The 17,067-nt window shown below is 37.1% G+C and overlaps 1 protein-coding gene and 1 pseudogene across 1 annotated transcript; both read right to left on the bottom strand.

Annotated features, from left to right (window-relative positions):
• Nucleotides 1-506: 506 nt before the first annotated feature.
• On the bottom strand, nt 507-2,943 carry LOC145558224 (organic cation/carnitine transporter 3 pseudogene; annotated as a pseudogene).
• A 2,648-nt stretch (nt 2,944-5,591) lies between these two features.
• LOC145559360 (small ribosomal subunit protein mL103 (rPPR7)-like) lies at nt 5,592-9,872 on the bottom strand. Its single transcript, XM_081620783.1, has 2 exons — nt 8,498-9,872; nt 5,592-7,674 (listed from the first exon to the last, which is right to left on the bottom strand). Exon 1 carries the CDS (start codon nt 9,790-9,792, stop codon nt 8,593-8,595), a length of 1,200 nt encoding a protein of 399 aa, XP_081476909.1. The 5' UTR covers nt 9,793-9,872; the 3' UTR covers nt 5,592-7,674; nt 8,498-8,592.
• Nucleotides 9,873-17,067: the final 7,195 nt, after the last annotated feature.

Below are 17,067 nucleotides of genomic sequence, written 5' to 3'. Positions count from 1 at the left end.
AGAAACTCAAATGACAAACAAATGTCAACTAGCATTCATCTTATTAATATTTCAAAAAAAAAAATTCAATATAACGAACAATTGGATGTCACACCCAAGAACGGAAGACTCAAATGATAACTAGATTGCACAATTTGGAGCACTATGAGGCTATGAGAGACTTCGACAATGAGAAAGGTGAGCATCAATGAACATGATCAACTAAAGTACATACATGTGACCAAGAAGAAGTGATAATATTTTATTGACATATGTGACCAGTATATATACTATTACAATGTTAGTGATTAGCAACTAAGAAAGGTAACAAAAGATTACAAGGTTAGGAATAGGGAGGAAATTAAGAGAGAATAATGTGGAAATTATATACAACAATAATCATGGATAGAATCAAGGAGCTAATTAGTAGGAGATCATAGTCCATCCTTATTAGTTCTCAATACATCAAAGATTAACAGTTGTGAAGTGATTTCAAGTCAAAAACAAAGACAATTAACAAGATTCAATTCACCAAATAAATGACCACGCACATCATCTCATATTATTAAATATTAATACACATTGGACACATTTAACTTAGCTTTGCCAAGTCTTGGATGAAATCTACATGAAGTTTTCACCCCAAATTTATATTCACAAGACCATTGGAGAGCTTGTAGGTAACAAGAGGACGACGAATTCGGAATTACCAACAAATAAATTTGTTCATGATCATTAGTCTAGCTTAAGTTTACAATCATAACTTTGGCACGCAAGCAACATCCTTGTCTTGGGCTTCCTGCTCTTCCATACTATCACATAGCACCTTACCCTTTGTTTCGGGCAAAGATATGACCAAAAGGCCGCAAAGAAGAATGGTCACACCAAAGACTGCATGAGAGAAGAGTTGATTGCTCCTCCCTATGACTACCAACACCGGGACAAAGACAGACGCCAAGAGCAGTGCTTGCCTCGACAGTGAGGCTGCTGTGTTCCTGATGCAAGTTGGAAACAACTCCACAACATACATGAACAAGATATTAAACACCATACAAGCACAAAATAGGGCTATCAGTTCTAATCCAACATGTACACCCTTGTGATGATGACCGAATGTAATGGAAATTATACCGGCAGCACCACTAATCGTGCAGAATCCTAGCACTGAACTCCTCCGGTTGCATCTTGGGATCCAGAAGAGGAATGTTAGCAAGCATGATGAAAGGAATAGTAGGGCATTGAATGTTGAGCTCAAGTATATGTTGAGACCCAAGCCTCCGACACCCAACAACATACCGAAATACATCATTCCAACACCGAAACTAAGTACCATAGCTACTATCAACCTTCGAATAGCCCATCTTTTCTTGACTAAAATCTTCATTGAAGAAAAAGGATTCTTCCCGTTATTGTTAGGAATACCTTGATTGAATTCTAGAATGTTTGGTAACATTGAGCTGGTATGATCATCCAGGGAGCCGATACTTTTCAGTACATTTACGGCTTCCATTGGACGTCCCATCATGAAGAGCCATCTAGGAGATTCACATAGGAAGAAATGAATTAATATGGAGCATACGAAACCAGGTATGGAAGTGCAGAGATAAAGGGTACTCCATGAGGAATTTCGAGTCAAGTAAGCTAAAGCCGACAAGGATAACAATCCCATTGTTAAGAAGAGGAAACCGATCATAACAATTTGGCCTCTCCACCGTTTGCCAACCCTCTCCGACAGAAGGACAAAAGAAGAAATGGTAATGGAGACACGGCCAACACCAGCAATGAAGCGGAGTACAGAGTAAACCCAGATGTTAGGAGAAAAGGCCGAGGCAAATGAAGCTAGTGACATAACCAAGCAGGAGAGACAGAGAAGGTTCTTTCGCCCAAGAGATGAATCACCAAGGGAGGCAAGCACATATCCACCCAACAAGCAACCCATGAAGAAAGAAGTTGCAGGTAAACCCTTAATGAAAGAGCTGGCACATTGGAGATCCCAGTCTGATATGATTGTGTTGTGCTTATTCCCAGTCCAAGCCCACTCACTCTTCGAAAGGTTACAGATGTTAGAGCTGCTGGTGCAACTACCTCCTATTCGATTATCACTTATGCAATGCCATTTTGGTTGAGCATCTGTGAAGACACTGATAAATGTCTGTTGGTTGTCAAACATTGGAAGAACTGATGCAAGGAAGGCTTGCACCATCTGACTGCAATTCATCCGTCCAAGACTCCCCTCGATCACTTCTTCCACGGATAGTGGTGCCTCTTTCTTTGAGTCACTCCCATCATCTTGTTCGTCTATATCAGGAATCTGACTCCCCTTGATCCCCTCTTCTGCAGACAGTGGTGCCGCCTTATTTGTGTCACTCTGACAGTCTTGTTCGGCCATGTTAACAGACAGAACAGAGAAGTAGAAACAGATTCAGCAATTGAAAAATAAATCACATACACTCCTGTGATAAATGCAGGAAGCAACAAATAAGAAGATTTATTTACTTCCAAGAAAGAACTTGTACAATTTGTTTATCTCTATACAAGTACATGTATACTAGGGACATAATTAAGTAGCATAAAAATATGCATATGTTAAACAGGTACAAATATGCAACTACCCACTTACGTAGTTTTTTTTTTTTCCTGAGTTTTATATAAAAGAAAGACTTCAAACAGTCATCTAATACGTATATAAATAGTATATAAGATCATAGGGAGTATTAATCATAAATGTCCCTGTCTGCCATCTCACACAGATCAGGGATTATGAAGAAGAATGCATGAATCAGTCAAAAGTCTTAACAAATCCTTCTTCGTGATATTCATTTTATAATTATTTAAGCTGTAATTACAAAAACTGTTACGCTACTGGGTCTATAATTATATACATTAACTTAAAAGTACTAAAATTATTAAAGGTTAGTAGGGCATTACGACCCACCCACTTTACAATGTTCACATTTTTATGATACTGTATCCTAGTGATAATGATGTATCAATGTCCAATTATAGAGGAGCTCTTCAATGATCCCCGAGATTAACAAAGCAGACCAATCGCGTATTTATTTATAGCACATTGTATGTGTTGCAGTATTCAGATCCTTAAGGAGGTATTTGCTGTTTCACTTGTAACTTTGGTAATTTCTATAAATGTTACTCCAAATGACAATATACTTGTTATACAATACGAACTTGCAGTAGTTAGGACTTGGTATTAAGAAATTTTAAGCAATGATACATCCTCTTATTAAATCCCGCCCTATATTACCTTTTTATATATACTCTCGTACTACAGAATGCCTCGATTTCAAAGTAGGTGTCTACTCTAACAAGACTATAATATATACTTCATATGTCATTTATAATATCAATGCATTTTAACTGAATACCAAGAAATCGCTAAAATATACCGATCTAGATCTTCATCTACCCTACGAATATTTTTCATAGATGTGCAGACCACCATTATAAGCATCTGACAGTCTTACAATTGAAAAAGTCAACCAGGACATTAGGCAATAACTTAACAATGAACAAACGATGTTTTAAAATGGCAATTTCATAATCAATTGGACATATTTTATAGTATATCATAACTGCACACAATTCACAAATAAAGTTAAGAAAGAGTGCATTCTATAAGCAAAACAAGAAATTTAAAGAAAACATAACGAATGTATAAACAATACTCCCTCCATTTTTAAATGTTGGGCGTATTTGCTATTTAAGTTGAAGTTAAACTTTAATTTCAAATTCTCTACTCGTAATAATAATAATAATGGCAAAATTAAGAAAAACATCAAATACTTAGAATGGGAGGGAACACTGTCATCAAGGTACTCACTAGCTAGCACAGGACACTGTCATTTTTTTTTTTAATCCTTCACCCGAGTGTACGCGCATGCATGTGTAAAGAGCTTAGATCAATATGCTACGCAGTACGCACAGAGGAAAATTCACAAGTTTAACAGAACAAAACTGTCATTTTCCGAGTATGGTGTGGCTTTTATATGATCAGTCGTCTCAGACATGCTTTCCTACGCAATGGCCTTTACAAAGTGGGACAAAACAATGATAAGCACGGAATTTACAGTTCTTTTATGAATAAAGGTGCTTTAATTTCTTACGAAAGTATAAGAAAATAGCTCCATTAAGATAGCATTATTGGAGAATGACGAGCAATCAGATAAAATTTACCAAAAGTACATTGCAACATGTCATTACGAAGACAAACATCAGTTCATTCAAGTTGCCTTGTCATAAATAAATATTACATAGGAATCCCATTATTGACAGGAAAAGACAACAGAAAGATAGGTAACCTTACCTCAAAGTTGTCTAGCAAAGATTGATCAATCCCATCACTTTCAAGACACTCGTATTCGTGTTATGTCGTAATCTTCCTCTAAGCAATTGCATGTAGAGTGCAGCGAGTGCCCTTTGATCAGTAATTTCTCCAAGATGGCAAATTCCATTTCCAGAAAGGCAATTTAATATATAAAAAAAATATTAAAAATTAAAATGATATATCATAAGAAAATAACAATCTATCACTATTGAGAAGAGTTTACCCATTAATAGAAGAGTCCAACAACCGAAATCAGAAGTATCTAACTGCTTGACTGCTTATATACAGCTGAATGTGCTAAATAGTAATGTATAGAAAGAAGCCAATGAAAATAAAGAATAAGAAGATTCACCTTGCTCTTATAAAGGTTAAAGTATTGAACAGAGCTTCCAAAAAAATCGACTGCCTCAACTCTCAACCTCCACAGTGCAATGAAATATATCAAGTACGTAGAAGGAAAATACAAAATCACATAATTTAATGTTTCTAACTTCAAGCACAAAGTAATAGTTGTACATAAACCACTATGCTCGTGAACAAGCTTGATCAAAGATCAAATAAAGCTGGTTCATATAATAGAATGAACATGATCAAATAAAGGTGGTTCATATAATTGAATGAACATGATCAAAACTATTAAATTGGTTAACCAAGACTTCATAGGAAGGAGATTGTGAGAATGTAAAAACATATACAGATGTAACCTGGACACCATGGTGATGCGCTACTTTAGAGGCAGATAATAGATGGGAAGAGCAATAATAGGATTCCTGTATATAGAGGTTTATTCCCTCCATGAGATCCCCGATTGGTGGCAGATCAAAGGAGATCATTCTTGGAGAAGCTGGAAAGTGCTAGTTTTGGAGAAGCTGGAAAGTCTTCCTGTCCTAACTCCTGACAAGGAGGCCATTTGAGGTGTCAAGGTTTGGGTTTAGTTCAAGTAATAAAGCGATCAGCAAAGCAGCAATAAAGTAGTAATTCTCTTGCAGCTGCTGCATTTGATTCAAGCTCCCGAACTGTGCATGACATGCTATAATTTCATGCTTGCTATAATGATTACTTAATGCATAGAACTGGTGCTCCAACAGATAAGCATTCTTCGAGGTTGTTATTGAAAATTTGGAATTACTTCCTCAAAATTACAGCAGAAAACTTAACTAAAATATCAACACTCAAAAGCAAAAAAATTCTGGCGCAGAAAACTAAGGGAAAGATGGAAGAGACTCAAGGAATGATAAAATTGTATGGACTACTCCAGACAGTTTATAAATACAGCCAATCAATAACAGAACTTGATACAGATTTATGAAAAGACATGAATACAATGGTCCCAACGTTTTAAGAGGTTTGACAGTACAAAATTTTGTAGTCAGAAATCAAATATTGAAGTTCAGTACAATAATTTGACAAACACCAGTCTGCAACTTTTGCTCACTACTACTAGCAGGATCCAAAAGTATTATGAGGCTGAATTACTGTAAAAAACTAAAAATCAATCTTCGGCATGTGTGAATACAAGGCCCGTCCTCTACAAGGGGATCTTTTTGGCATCTTCTCTCCAAACTTACCAAGTAGTTGGAAACACAGTTCCCTGAGCAAAACGAGTTTGGGCATCCAATTCAGCATTGATTCCAGTCAGTTGCAATCAGTAATAGAAAGGATTTGAAGGGAGGACAAGAACAGCATCCAGTTGGGTAAACTCACCAGTTGTAGAACATACTGCATATTCAAGGTGTGGAGGGAGTAATAAACTCACCAGTTGTAGAACATACTGCATATTCAAGGGTTTGAAGGGAGGACAAGAACAGCATCCAGTTGGGTAAACTCACCAGTTGTAGAACATACTGCATATTCAAGGTGTGGAGGGAGTAATAAAGTCCATGGAAAAATCCCTATGCCATTATCTCTCTCTTCTGATGGCCTAAGATCATAACAGCTGCTTAAGCTTAGCTCCTCTAAGGCAGTGACATGCTCCAATGCTCTAGAAAAACATAGTCCTCAAAATGAAAAATTAATAAAGGGACAAGTACCGCAGCGAAGGGAAACAGCTCTTGGACACCACCCCAACTTCTCCCAAGCTCTCCAAGTCTTTATCTTCTCTATTATCATTCTTTCAAGACATTGGTAGGGCAGGGAATTTAGCCATGTACCATTCTCAATACTAATATTCCTTATTTTGAGAACAAGAATAACACTAAAAAATTTCAGATTCAAACAAAAATGGTGTAGAAAGATTGTCAACATCATCACAGGATAGCCAAAGATAATTTTAACAAATTGGAGCTAGATTTTAATTACATGCTCAATAATTCAAGCAGGCATCAACGAGTGATGACACAAAACCAAAAATAACTAAGGGTAGCATGAAGTGCATATAATTGCATCTCAAGCAGCAATTCTAAATATTACTATTTCATTACAGTGCTGCTAGCATATGATTTATGGAGACAAAATGACTTCCATTATGCTCTATGAGCAAGCGTAGAGTATGCTAAGAGTTCAAAGAGCCTTGACTGCAAAAGTTGGGATTCACAGAAGAACATGCTCTTAGCGTTGCCTCGTGCTTCTCCTTTCAGATGTCTCAGATACACAACCAATGCATTCGTAAAAACTTTTATTCCACCAGCAATTATGATTTGCTTTACTCATGATTAAACAAATCATTTAGAATAAGCCAGTTTCATCACCATATATTAAAGATTCTACTCTGGATAGATCTGGAAATTAATGTTCCCTAACTGAATTAAAATTAGTAAGGAAAAAAAAAAAAAAGAAAAAACACTAACTGAAGTTCTTCAGTCATACTATTACATACTACGAATTAGTCTCAAATAAATAAATAAAAATAAGACTCAAAACCATTGGATCTGATATGTAACTGATGCAACACTATAATTCAAATTTTGCACCATGTTTTACCTCTAAGATGGTAAAATTAGTTTGCAACAAGCAACTTGGTTTAGTTCCTATATCTTCAAAACAATTTAAACATATTAGTAAACATATTGCTAGCTATTTGTCATCACTAAACTCTCTGTTAAGTGCTAACCTTGGACTTCAGAGTTCAGACTTCTCTGAAGTCTGAACCCAACTTTCAGTGTTTCCTTATTTCTCACCCTTATCTTATGGGTTGTTCTGCTCTATCTGTTTTTGCCGGCTGACTTGATTGCAGTTTGGTTCACCACATCTAGTACCATACTCCAGTAACAGTAGGAAATTGCAATCACTTATTTTTCTAGCCTGTCCCTAAATGCTGTGCTGAGATTGCTGACCACGATTGATTTGACAGATGTTTGAGCGTTTTCATCCTTAATCACTCTGGGAATCAGCTTGGGTCGACACCACCAGCAGTTCTATTGATCCAGGAAAAGAGATTCTTAGCCCTTACTTCTTGATTAAACTTGATGACTAATTAACATTTTAAGGACACATGATATCTACTAACTTATGATAAAGTTCAAGTCCTTGACAAGGCTAAAAAAATGTATCAGTGCCAGACAACATACATAGGATTATACTCTTCCAGAATATGAAAACAGGGCTAACTAACTACCCGCAATAACATTTCTAGTATTTGAAGTAGTGAATTTGGAGTTCTCAACCTATCACGTATACAACTAAGTTAGCTAATCACTAGCAAAATTTTAATACTTTGCGACTGACAAATTAGCTCTTCTCAGCTTGTCAATGACACAACAAAGCAAAACCACTGGCTTAACCTAGTACAGAGTCGTTAGTAATTACTTATTGAATCATTAGCTTTATAAGAAGATTTAATATGCAAAAACTTAATCAAATACCAAATTACCATTATAGAATTATAAGAAGTATAGGCATCAACTTATGCTTGAAAAATTCTACATATTGGCCTACAAAAATGACTTGAACAAATTGCAATCTAAAATTCATTGATACAACTCACTTGCTCCCCACATTGGTGATCTCGGTTGTTTCAATTGATAAAGAAAGAAAAGTCTTACTTTAATATTACTTCTATGGACATAAGCAATCAATTTTACTAAAATAACTAACCATGTCCACATCTCAAATAAGGACGTAAAAGAGTATCAAGCTATAAGTTAATGAGCACAGGCTCAACAACAATAGATAATCTAGAATAGAAGAAGCTAAAGATAATTTGACAAAATGCTCAACCTAGACAGGTAGAGGCAGCACCTGATGAAGTCGTGTGCGTACCATTGTTCCAATGCACCATCCTTCTCAAAGTGGATATCATCGAATACACTTTGGACTTTCAACATAATACAAGCCTACCAGGGAATAGCAGCTTCAATCTTCCCCCATGAGACCAAAGCAGGTCCCCGTAGCCTTTTCTTCATCTTCTTAACCACCTTACACGCCTCCTTTTTCTTCGAAATTTCAAGCAAACCCTTAACTAGACCTTCCATTGCCTCAAATGGAGGCACCCATTTGCTCTTCAAAATCACCTTACACGTATCCAATGCTGAAAGAAACTCTCCACCTTGCACCAAATGCCTAAACAAAGTATAATATGTCAATGAAGACGGTGCAACATGCCCATCACCTATCATCCTCTCCAAACCCATTTTAGCCGAATCCAAAGCTCCTAATCTACAGAACCCATAAATAACCCAATTATAACAAGCAGCATTCGGCTTTACACCTTTAACCGCCATCTCATTCAACAACTCCATCGCTCGAGCACACTGCTTATCCTTACACAACCTCACAATCATATGCTTATAAGTAGTCACATTACTCTCTAAACCCCTCCTTAAAACCTCCTTTAACATCTCATCAAACTTCCCCCAATCCTTCCCCTTCAAATAAGCCCCCAACATCACATTATACGAATGAATATCGGGCAAAACCCTAAACTCCTCCTCCATCTTCCCCACCAACAATTCCTCCGCCAAACCCACCTTCCCCTCCTCACAATACGCCCTCAATTTCAAATTATACGCCTTAACACTCGGCGAAACCGACATTTTCTCAGCACCACAATCAAAAACCTCATGAAACTCATCAAATTTCGAATTATTCAACAAGGCAGTAAGAATTGCACAAAAGGGTTTTTCACTAGCATGAAATTGAGGACCATAATCATAAAACAAACGAAGAGCAGAGTCAGTCATACCAGCTTCAGAGTAAAGCATGATGAATCGAAGCACGAAACCTTCAGTAACCTTCTTCCTCTTGGAAAGGTGATCTTTGACGATGGTTTCAACGAGGTCGCAGCGATTGGCGCGGGCAAGCTTGCGGACGGCATAAGGGTAGATGGGGCGGTAACGAGTGAAGGCGGAGAAGGAGGATTGAGAGAGGAGAATGTCGGCGATTTTGGTGGGGTTTGATTCTGTAACAATGGAGGATTGAGCTGCGCGAAATGAGGAGAAGGGAGGAGAGAGAGTGGTGGTGGAGAAGGAGGAGAGTTGAAAAAGGGGTGAGCTTGGTTTTGCTGTGAGAGCTTTGCGCAGTGAAGAGGCCGCCATTGTTGAGGAGAAATGAAGGTTTTCGTGGTTTGAAGAGAGTGATAATCGTTAAAACCAGAAAAAGGGTTTAGTTGGACACTAGTCACAGTTCACAGTTCACACTACAGACTACACTAAAATTGACGAGGTGTCAAGCTTTAGCATTTTTTGGGTCGGGTTGGGTCGTGTCAAGTCTTGGCTTCTTGAGTCCTATTTAGATTGAGTTTTATCGGGCTAATTAAATCTGAGAGTGACTACTTCAGCTATATCATTTAGGAAATTTTGTCAAAAACTACCAATTAAAGTGCGTGTTTTGAAAACAACTACCTATTAAAAAAAAATTTAAAAGAACTACCACAAAGTTGTAAAAAGTTTAATTAGCACTACCACTTTAATAATTCCAACTAGAATATTCGGCAAGTAGGTTCTACTTTTTACCTTTACCTCATAAAATCATCATCTAAATTAACTAAATTACCCTTCATAAAGGTAAAAAGTGATAAAAAGTGAGATCCAAATACCGGAGATTTTAGGGAAAATTGTTAAAGTGGTAGTGCTAGTTAAACTTTTTATATCTTTGTGGTAGTTCTTTTGAAAAAAAAATTAATAGGTAGTTGTTTTCAAAACATGTGCTTTAATTGGTAGTTACTGACAAAATTTCCTATCATTTATTGTGAAGAATTTGGAATCAAATGTTCACCTAGTGTTTGCTCTTGTAATTTATGTTTAAACTTTATTGTGTGTAATGGACTCCTCTTATCCCCTGATAATTATCATCAGCCGTAAAAATTCCTGTTTATATTAAGTTTTTCTAAACTATTTTTGAGAAATTGTTACAAAGTATAAATTCAGTTCAATGCAAAGATTAGTTTTATGGTTCTAAGTCTAATGATGTGTTTGAGGAATCATTATAGAAAAACATTAGACTTTTTGGTCAAAATGTACCACCCTATTTGGGGACAAAGGGGGAGTACCTCTTAAGTAGGTATGAGTGAAAATCAAATTCTACAATTATACTTCGTATGCAACTAAGATCTGTTTTTTTTTTTTTTTTTTTTTTTGACAAAAGAGCTAGGAAAGAAAGTTAAAACTGAAAATATAATAATTGCCTACGACGAGCACACCCAGCCAACCAGTGAGCTGGCCTGGTGAAATCCAAACCCGAGGAACTTTCCAAACCTGACACACCAAAAGGGAACGAACAACGTCTCGTAAGTCTTGAATGAGCCACCAAACTGAAATGTCCAAAGACCCTGGAGACGAGAGAAAAGAAAAGACAGCAGCACAATCCGTATGAATTCGGATCTTCAAAAAACCCTTGCGCACTGCAAACTGAATCCCCCATAAGCAGGCCTGTAACTCAGAATGTAAAGCAGAACTTGCCATAAAAGCCCGACTCCCACCACCCAGGACCTCTGACGAGCAAATGTCGCGGATAACCCAGCCTGCCCCTGCTCTATAAGTAGAATTATCCCAAGCCCCATCCACAATCAAGCATGTTGTTGGGAAAATATTAGGTAACCCCTGCAAGCAAATCCATGGGATAGCCGACAAACTCGGATATAAAAAAAAAAAATAAGAAGATCTGATATGTTTACACTATTAGATATAAAAAATGCAAATTTTTAGTGCAATTGTAATCCTGTGGTGTGGCTTTTCTATCAACGATAATGTACATTATTCTGTGCAGGGTTTCTTATACCACTACATAATATAATCACAGCTCTAGCATCTAGGGGAGTAATGACTTTGTTTTTATTTAACCAAGAACCCCAATTTAAAAGTTTTATTTGTTTTGTGTACGAATGATCTCAAAGTGATTTTGAATTGATTAATCTCACGGGTTCATTCTTGTGTGTTGTATAATCCATATAGGAATTCCATCTTTCCAATGTTACATATGTAGAACACTGGATATGTGACAATATCTTTGGATTAGATTTTGACTTCTATATGTTTAATGCACAAAGAGGAAATATGATTCCTGTCAAGAATGTATTTTCTTATTTGTTCCTATATATACATAATTGTCATTGTTTTTTAAATTTTTATTTTGCTTTATTTATAATGTCATGTTTAGAGTTTTCAACTCGATATTTAGATTAAGCTCTAAAAAATGTATATACTATTGCATTTATAATATGTGATGGAAACAATGTAATGGGAACAATGCAGCACATACATAACATGTTATTTATGTTATATATGCAGGTTAGTGTAAGTGAAAGGATATGAATCCATTTGAGTCTTCTAGTAGCAGCATCTATAATCAATCCACTGTTGCTATTATATATGGTTGTCGGAATAAATATATTCATTGTGATAGAAATGCTTTGACATTTATTTATAGATGGTTGTCGGAATACATCTATTCAAACCCTTACTATTGAGTATATTATTAATGTTTTTTTTTTCTTCTTCTTTGATTTAGTGGGTTAGAGGATTACAATTCTATTGATAAATTGTTTGATAACTGGTATGAGGCAGACAAACAATCTACACCGGTAGGAATAAACGCACACGGCTATTTTTGTTCTTCTATCATAGCGTCACGTCGTTTTGTTGATGCTAGTATTGGACAGATCAAATTAGGCACCATTAATGGCATCTCACCTCCACCCCGCATTGCAATCTATAATCAAGGTTTTACGTAATTTGTTAATTCACAAATAAGTTTTACGTAATTTGTTTTTAAAGGTTCTATTAAATTCTAACTATCAGGAGGTCCCTCCGTACCAGGATTACAACTCATGCGCTTGTAGCACGATTGCTTGTATCGTAGACACTCCTCCAATTGTTCATACTCATTTCGATAAAAAATATATACAATCATTTGGACATGCATGTATCTTCTTAAACTCCAAACCAAATGGACATTTAAGCTTATTTGCATAATAGTAAGACTTAGGAATTTCATTCTCATCAGACAACATCTCAGTTAATGTGGTCAACAAAGAAGTAAAACTAATGTATGTCCATCCATGATTCGGCTTAATATTAAAAAGTGTTAGCACGGCTGATAGTTTGGAGTATTTTTTGCACCCATGATAAAGGTTTTTTGGAAGCTTCCGATATTAACTCAAACACACCACATTCAACACCATGCAACATTTCATCCACCCCTTCATCTTCGACCTCATTAACCTAATCATCCTTAGCTCCTTTCTCACCATTATCAATAATATATTCATCATTTTTGTATCCCTCGTCCACATGAATCTCATTGCTTTTATCATGCACATCATTCCGATCAAGATCCCTACTGTACTCTCTATCTTCACCTTGTCAAATCCACATATAGTATTTAAGCCTAAACACACGACAAATTGCATGATCTCTAATGATTTCAACACCGTTGACCACCTTCACATTATTACAATCAACACAAGGACTGTAAAGGCAATCGACACTCATTTTGCGTTGATCAGATAAAACCCTCTTGCAAAACTCTTGAACCCTATTAAAGAATTCCAATGTATCACGTCTACCATACATCCAACCACGATCCTTCTCCATTTAATAAATTGTCTCTAAACATATATAGCAACATATTATGAATAATGTATAATTGTTACATATTTTATATAAATCAACTTCAAGTACATACACACCGTGAATATACCATTCATATAGTGAAAAAATGCATATTTTCAAAGGGTCCTTATCACTCCAACCTAACCCATCCTTGGATGTCTACTCTCACTAGTGAATGTATGTCAACTTTCCAATTTTAAGGAAAATCCGGCAGCATTTCCCCCTAGTTCTCCAAGTACACGATGTAGACAATTACTTACCCACATATGTACCCAGAGAACATGGTGAGGAAATGGTAAGCTAAGATGTTCCTTAAAATCGAAAAGAAGACATACATTCACCACCTAAGTGAGAGTAACAGTCTCAACTAGGGACTATTTAAGACTTTCTCCTAATGAAAAAGCCTTGAACGGGTATCTAGGCATATGAGGATACAAGCATTCTACATATACATATATGTAGTGGTATTTACTTGTCATTAAACAATATACAAGTTGTAATAGCATGAAAAAAACTTTAATTAACTAGACAAAGAGAAATCAATATAACTTAGTAATTAAAGTTTATTTAATTCATACTAATATATCAAGTGCAATGAATGTACACTTTCTAACTTCCCACTTGAGCTAAACTTGTAGTCTTCAAGCTACATACACTTGTGCTTCAAATATATATGAATCTATAAAAATAAAATAAATAAACAAAAGTTAGTAATTAATTAGTACATATACATACATTGCTAAAGTATAACACATCATTCATGAAACTAACAATTGCTAAACTATTCATTCACTAATTTGTAACACAATTGCTAATCATTAATACATACAAAATTAGAAATTTGGAAAACACTACTAGAAAACAGCCAAATTACGACGGACTGGTTCTGACGGACACATTATTCCGTCGGAAAAATCTTTCCATCGAAAATCCATCGAAAATCCGTCGGAACTTTCTGACGAATTCTACAAATCCATCGAAAATCCGTCGGAACTTTCCGACGGAAAAAAATCCGTCGGAATATATGTGCTTTCCGACGGATATTTTCGTCGGAAATTACTTTTTCGACGGAATTTTCCGTCGGAAAATAATTTTTTTTTACAAAAATAAACTTCTAAACCCTAACACCCATACTTTATTTCTGCCCCTTCTCCCTTTGTCCTTCTCTTTATCTTTCCTCTTCTCTCTCCTCTCCTTCTCTCGTGTTCTCCTTCCTCTTCTCTCTCATTCTCCTGCCCATTTTATCTCTCTCGTTCTCCTTCTATTCTTTCCTCTCCCCTCCTCTCCTCTTCTTTCTATCTTGTTCTCCTACTCCTTCTCTATCTCGTTCTTCTTCTTTATCTGTCCTTTACATTCCCCTTTTTCGACCACCTCAAATCGCCCACCATCGCCACCGACATCAACAACAACACCAGCAACACCGTCATCAACAACACCCTCACCGGCATTAACATCAACAACAATTTTCATCTTTTTCGCCCTTTCTCTCTCTTCTCATGCTGAAATTAAAGGTTTTTAGGTCAAATTCGACCATGAAAACTCTAGATCTAGAGTTTTCATGGTCGAATTTGACCTCTTAAACCCAATTTCGAGGTTATGTGTGGTCTAATTAAGGTATGTATTTTGTTTTTTTCAATTTTGATTTTATTTTGTTGTTTTATTGGATTTTTTTTACAATTTAAGGTGGTGGCCTGGTGGGTGGTGGCTGTTGGACGGAGATCGCGTTTGGGGGGTTGCGTTCGGATTTTATTTTTTTTCTTTATTTTTTGTTAATTTCTTGGTTGTGATGATTTTTGGTGGTGGCGGTGGTGATTTTAGGTGGGTGGTGGGGTGGTAGATCTGGTTAGGTGGCTGTGGCGGTGGTGGTTGTAGGTGGGTAGTGGGGTGGTGGATCTGGTGTAGGTGGCTGGTGGGTAGGGTTCTGGTGTTGGTGGTGCAACGGGCTAGTGTGGGCTAGTGATACGGTTGGTGGGGTAAGGTGTGGGTCTGGTGACTTGGTGAGGGTTTGGCTGGTTGTGTGAGTAGGTGGTGTGGGGTGACGACTTGCGGTGGTACGGGGTGGCGGTGTGCGTTTTTTTTAAAGCATTTTTCGACGGAAATTCCATCGGGCATTTAAGACGGAATTCAAGTCCATCGGAATTTTCAGGCGGAATTTGTCGGGCTTGAAAATCACTTCGAACAGACTTAATTCCGTCGGAAACGGGTTTTCCGACGGAAATTCCGTCGGAAAAAAGGTGTTTTTCCGACAACCGGTTACTCAAAATTTCCGTCGAAAACGGGTTCCGACGAAAAATTTCCGTCGCAATTAGCCTGTTTTCTAGCTAGTGGTGAAATAACATAAATTTTTTAAGCTTAATTCAACCAAGTTATATTTGACATACAGAAATTCAACTGAGTAACTAGGTTACTAATCTAGTAATCTCTAATTCATTCAAAATTACCCATTAAAACAACCTAATATATCCAAAATTGGGGTTAAATTATATTCAAACCCTTACTTTGATTTGCTCCTATGCCCAACAATTGTTCAAAATGCAAAAGAAAATAATTGTTTAAAATGCCTAACAAATTTAACATTAACCCTAGATGGAAGAGGTGAAGGAATACCTTAATTGGAGGTGGAAAAGGAGAAAAGCTGGACGCGGCGATCGTTGGAGGTGACGGGGCAAGTGACGGCAGTGGTGGAGGGGGTACTCAGGGTGCGCGCAGGTGGCGGTTGTGATGGAGGAAGGTGGTGGAGGGGGTGCGCGCAAGTGATTGTGAAGAGGAGGGAACCACAAAGAGAAAGGTGCTGGAGGTGGTGAGTGTAGGTGTTGGAGGGTGGTTCGCTCAGCCTTTGCGGTGGCTGGTGGCTTACCTCGAGGCTGTGGCGTGGCAGCGCGGCTATGGTGGAGAACTTGGGGTTGTCGTCGCTGGTAAGAGGAGAATGAAGAAGGAAAGGAAGAGGCGGCTATGGTGGATGCATTTCGAGGCATATCACGCAGTGGTGGAGGGGGTTCTGAGGTAGGTCGCGCAGTGGTGGCGTCAGTGGTTGTGGGGTTTCGTAGAGGCGCGATGTGAAGTGAGAAAGAGTGAAGTGAAGTGAGAAAGAGAAAGAGCATGGAGCGTGGTGCGATTTTTCGCACCGGTTCAGTTTGAACCGGTGCCAATAACCTTTCCTCTAAATCCCGCCCATTTTTTTCGCCATAGGTTTTTAAAAACTGGTGAGCATTACTCGGTGCTAAAATACAATTTTCTACTTGTGTAACTGACAAGGTAAAGTCGTATCCCCATATAAAAAGTAATTCCTAAATCCTCTAACTAATGTAGATAGAGAAGTAGGGTCGAATCCACAGAGAAACAGATCTTTCTATTCCTAATTAACTAATATAATCTAGATTATGAGGTAACCAATATTTATATATGAATAATGAACTAAACTACGGAGATCAAGAATAAGGAGAAAATAATATATAAAAGGATCTAGGGCATAGGTTCACCAATAAATAATATTACAGGGTTGAATATAATAATCATTCATCAATGCATAATTAATCAGATCATAAAGGGCTTTCGCTACGTATTATAATCACACAATTAATTTACCGTTATTAAATCTCATCTTTCGAATCTGGACTTAACCATTTATAAATTAACCTGCCTATTGAAACTAGACCTAAAAATCAATTCTCATCTGTCGAATCTCGAATCAATAGTGTCAAACTCATGCATAAAAGATCAGGCCTAATCTAGTCACAGAGCATTAAATCAATCAATAGGAAA

The sequence above is a fragment of the Chenopodium album genome, chromosome 9, assembly GCF_948465745.1.
Source record: "Chenopodium album chromosome 9, dcCheAlbu1.1, whole genome shotgun sequence".
Classification (NCBI taxonomy): domain Eukaryota; kingdom Viridiplantae; phylum Streptophyta; class Magnoliopsida; order Caryophyllales; family Amaranthaceae; genus Chenopodium; species Chenopodium album.
The sequence above is the reverse complement of the archived record's forward strand: the minus strand, read 5'-3'. Positions and strand labels throughout refer to the sequence as shown.

What these genes read in the sequence shown, in the direction of transcription:
- LOC145559360 (XM_081620783.1), bottom strand. Translation starts at nt 9,792, where the DNA reads ATGGCGGCCTCTTCACTGCGCAAAGCTCTCACAGCAAAACCAAGCTCA.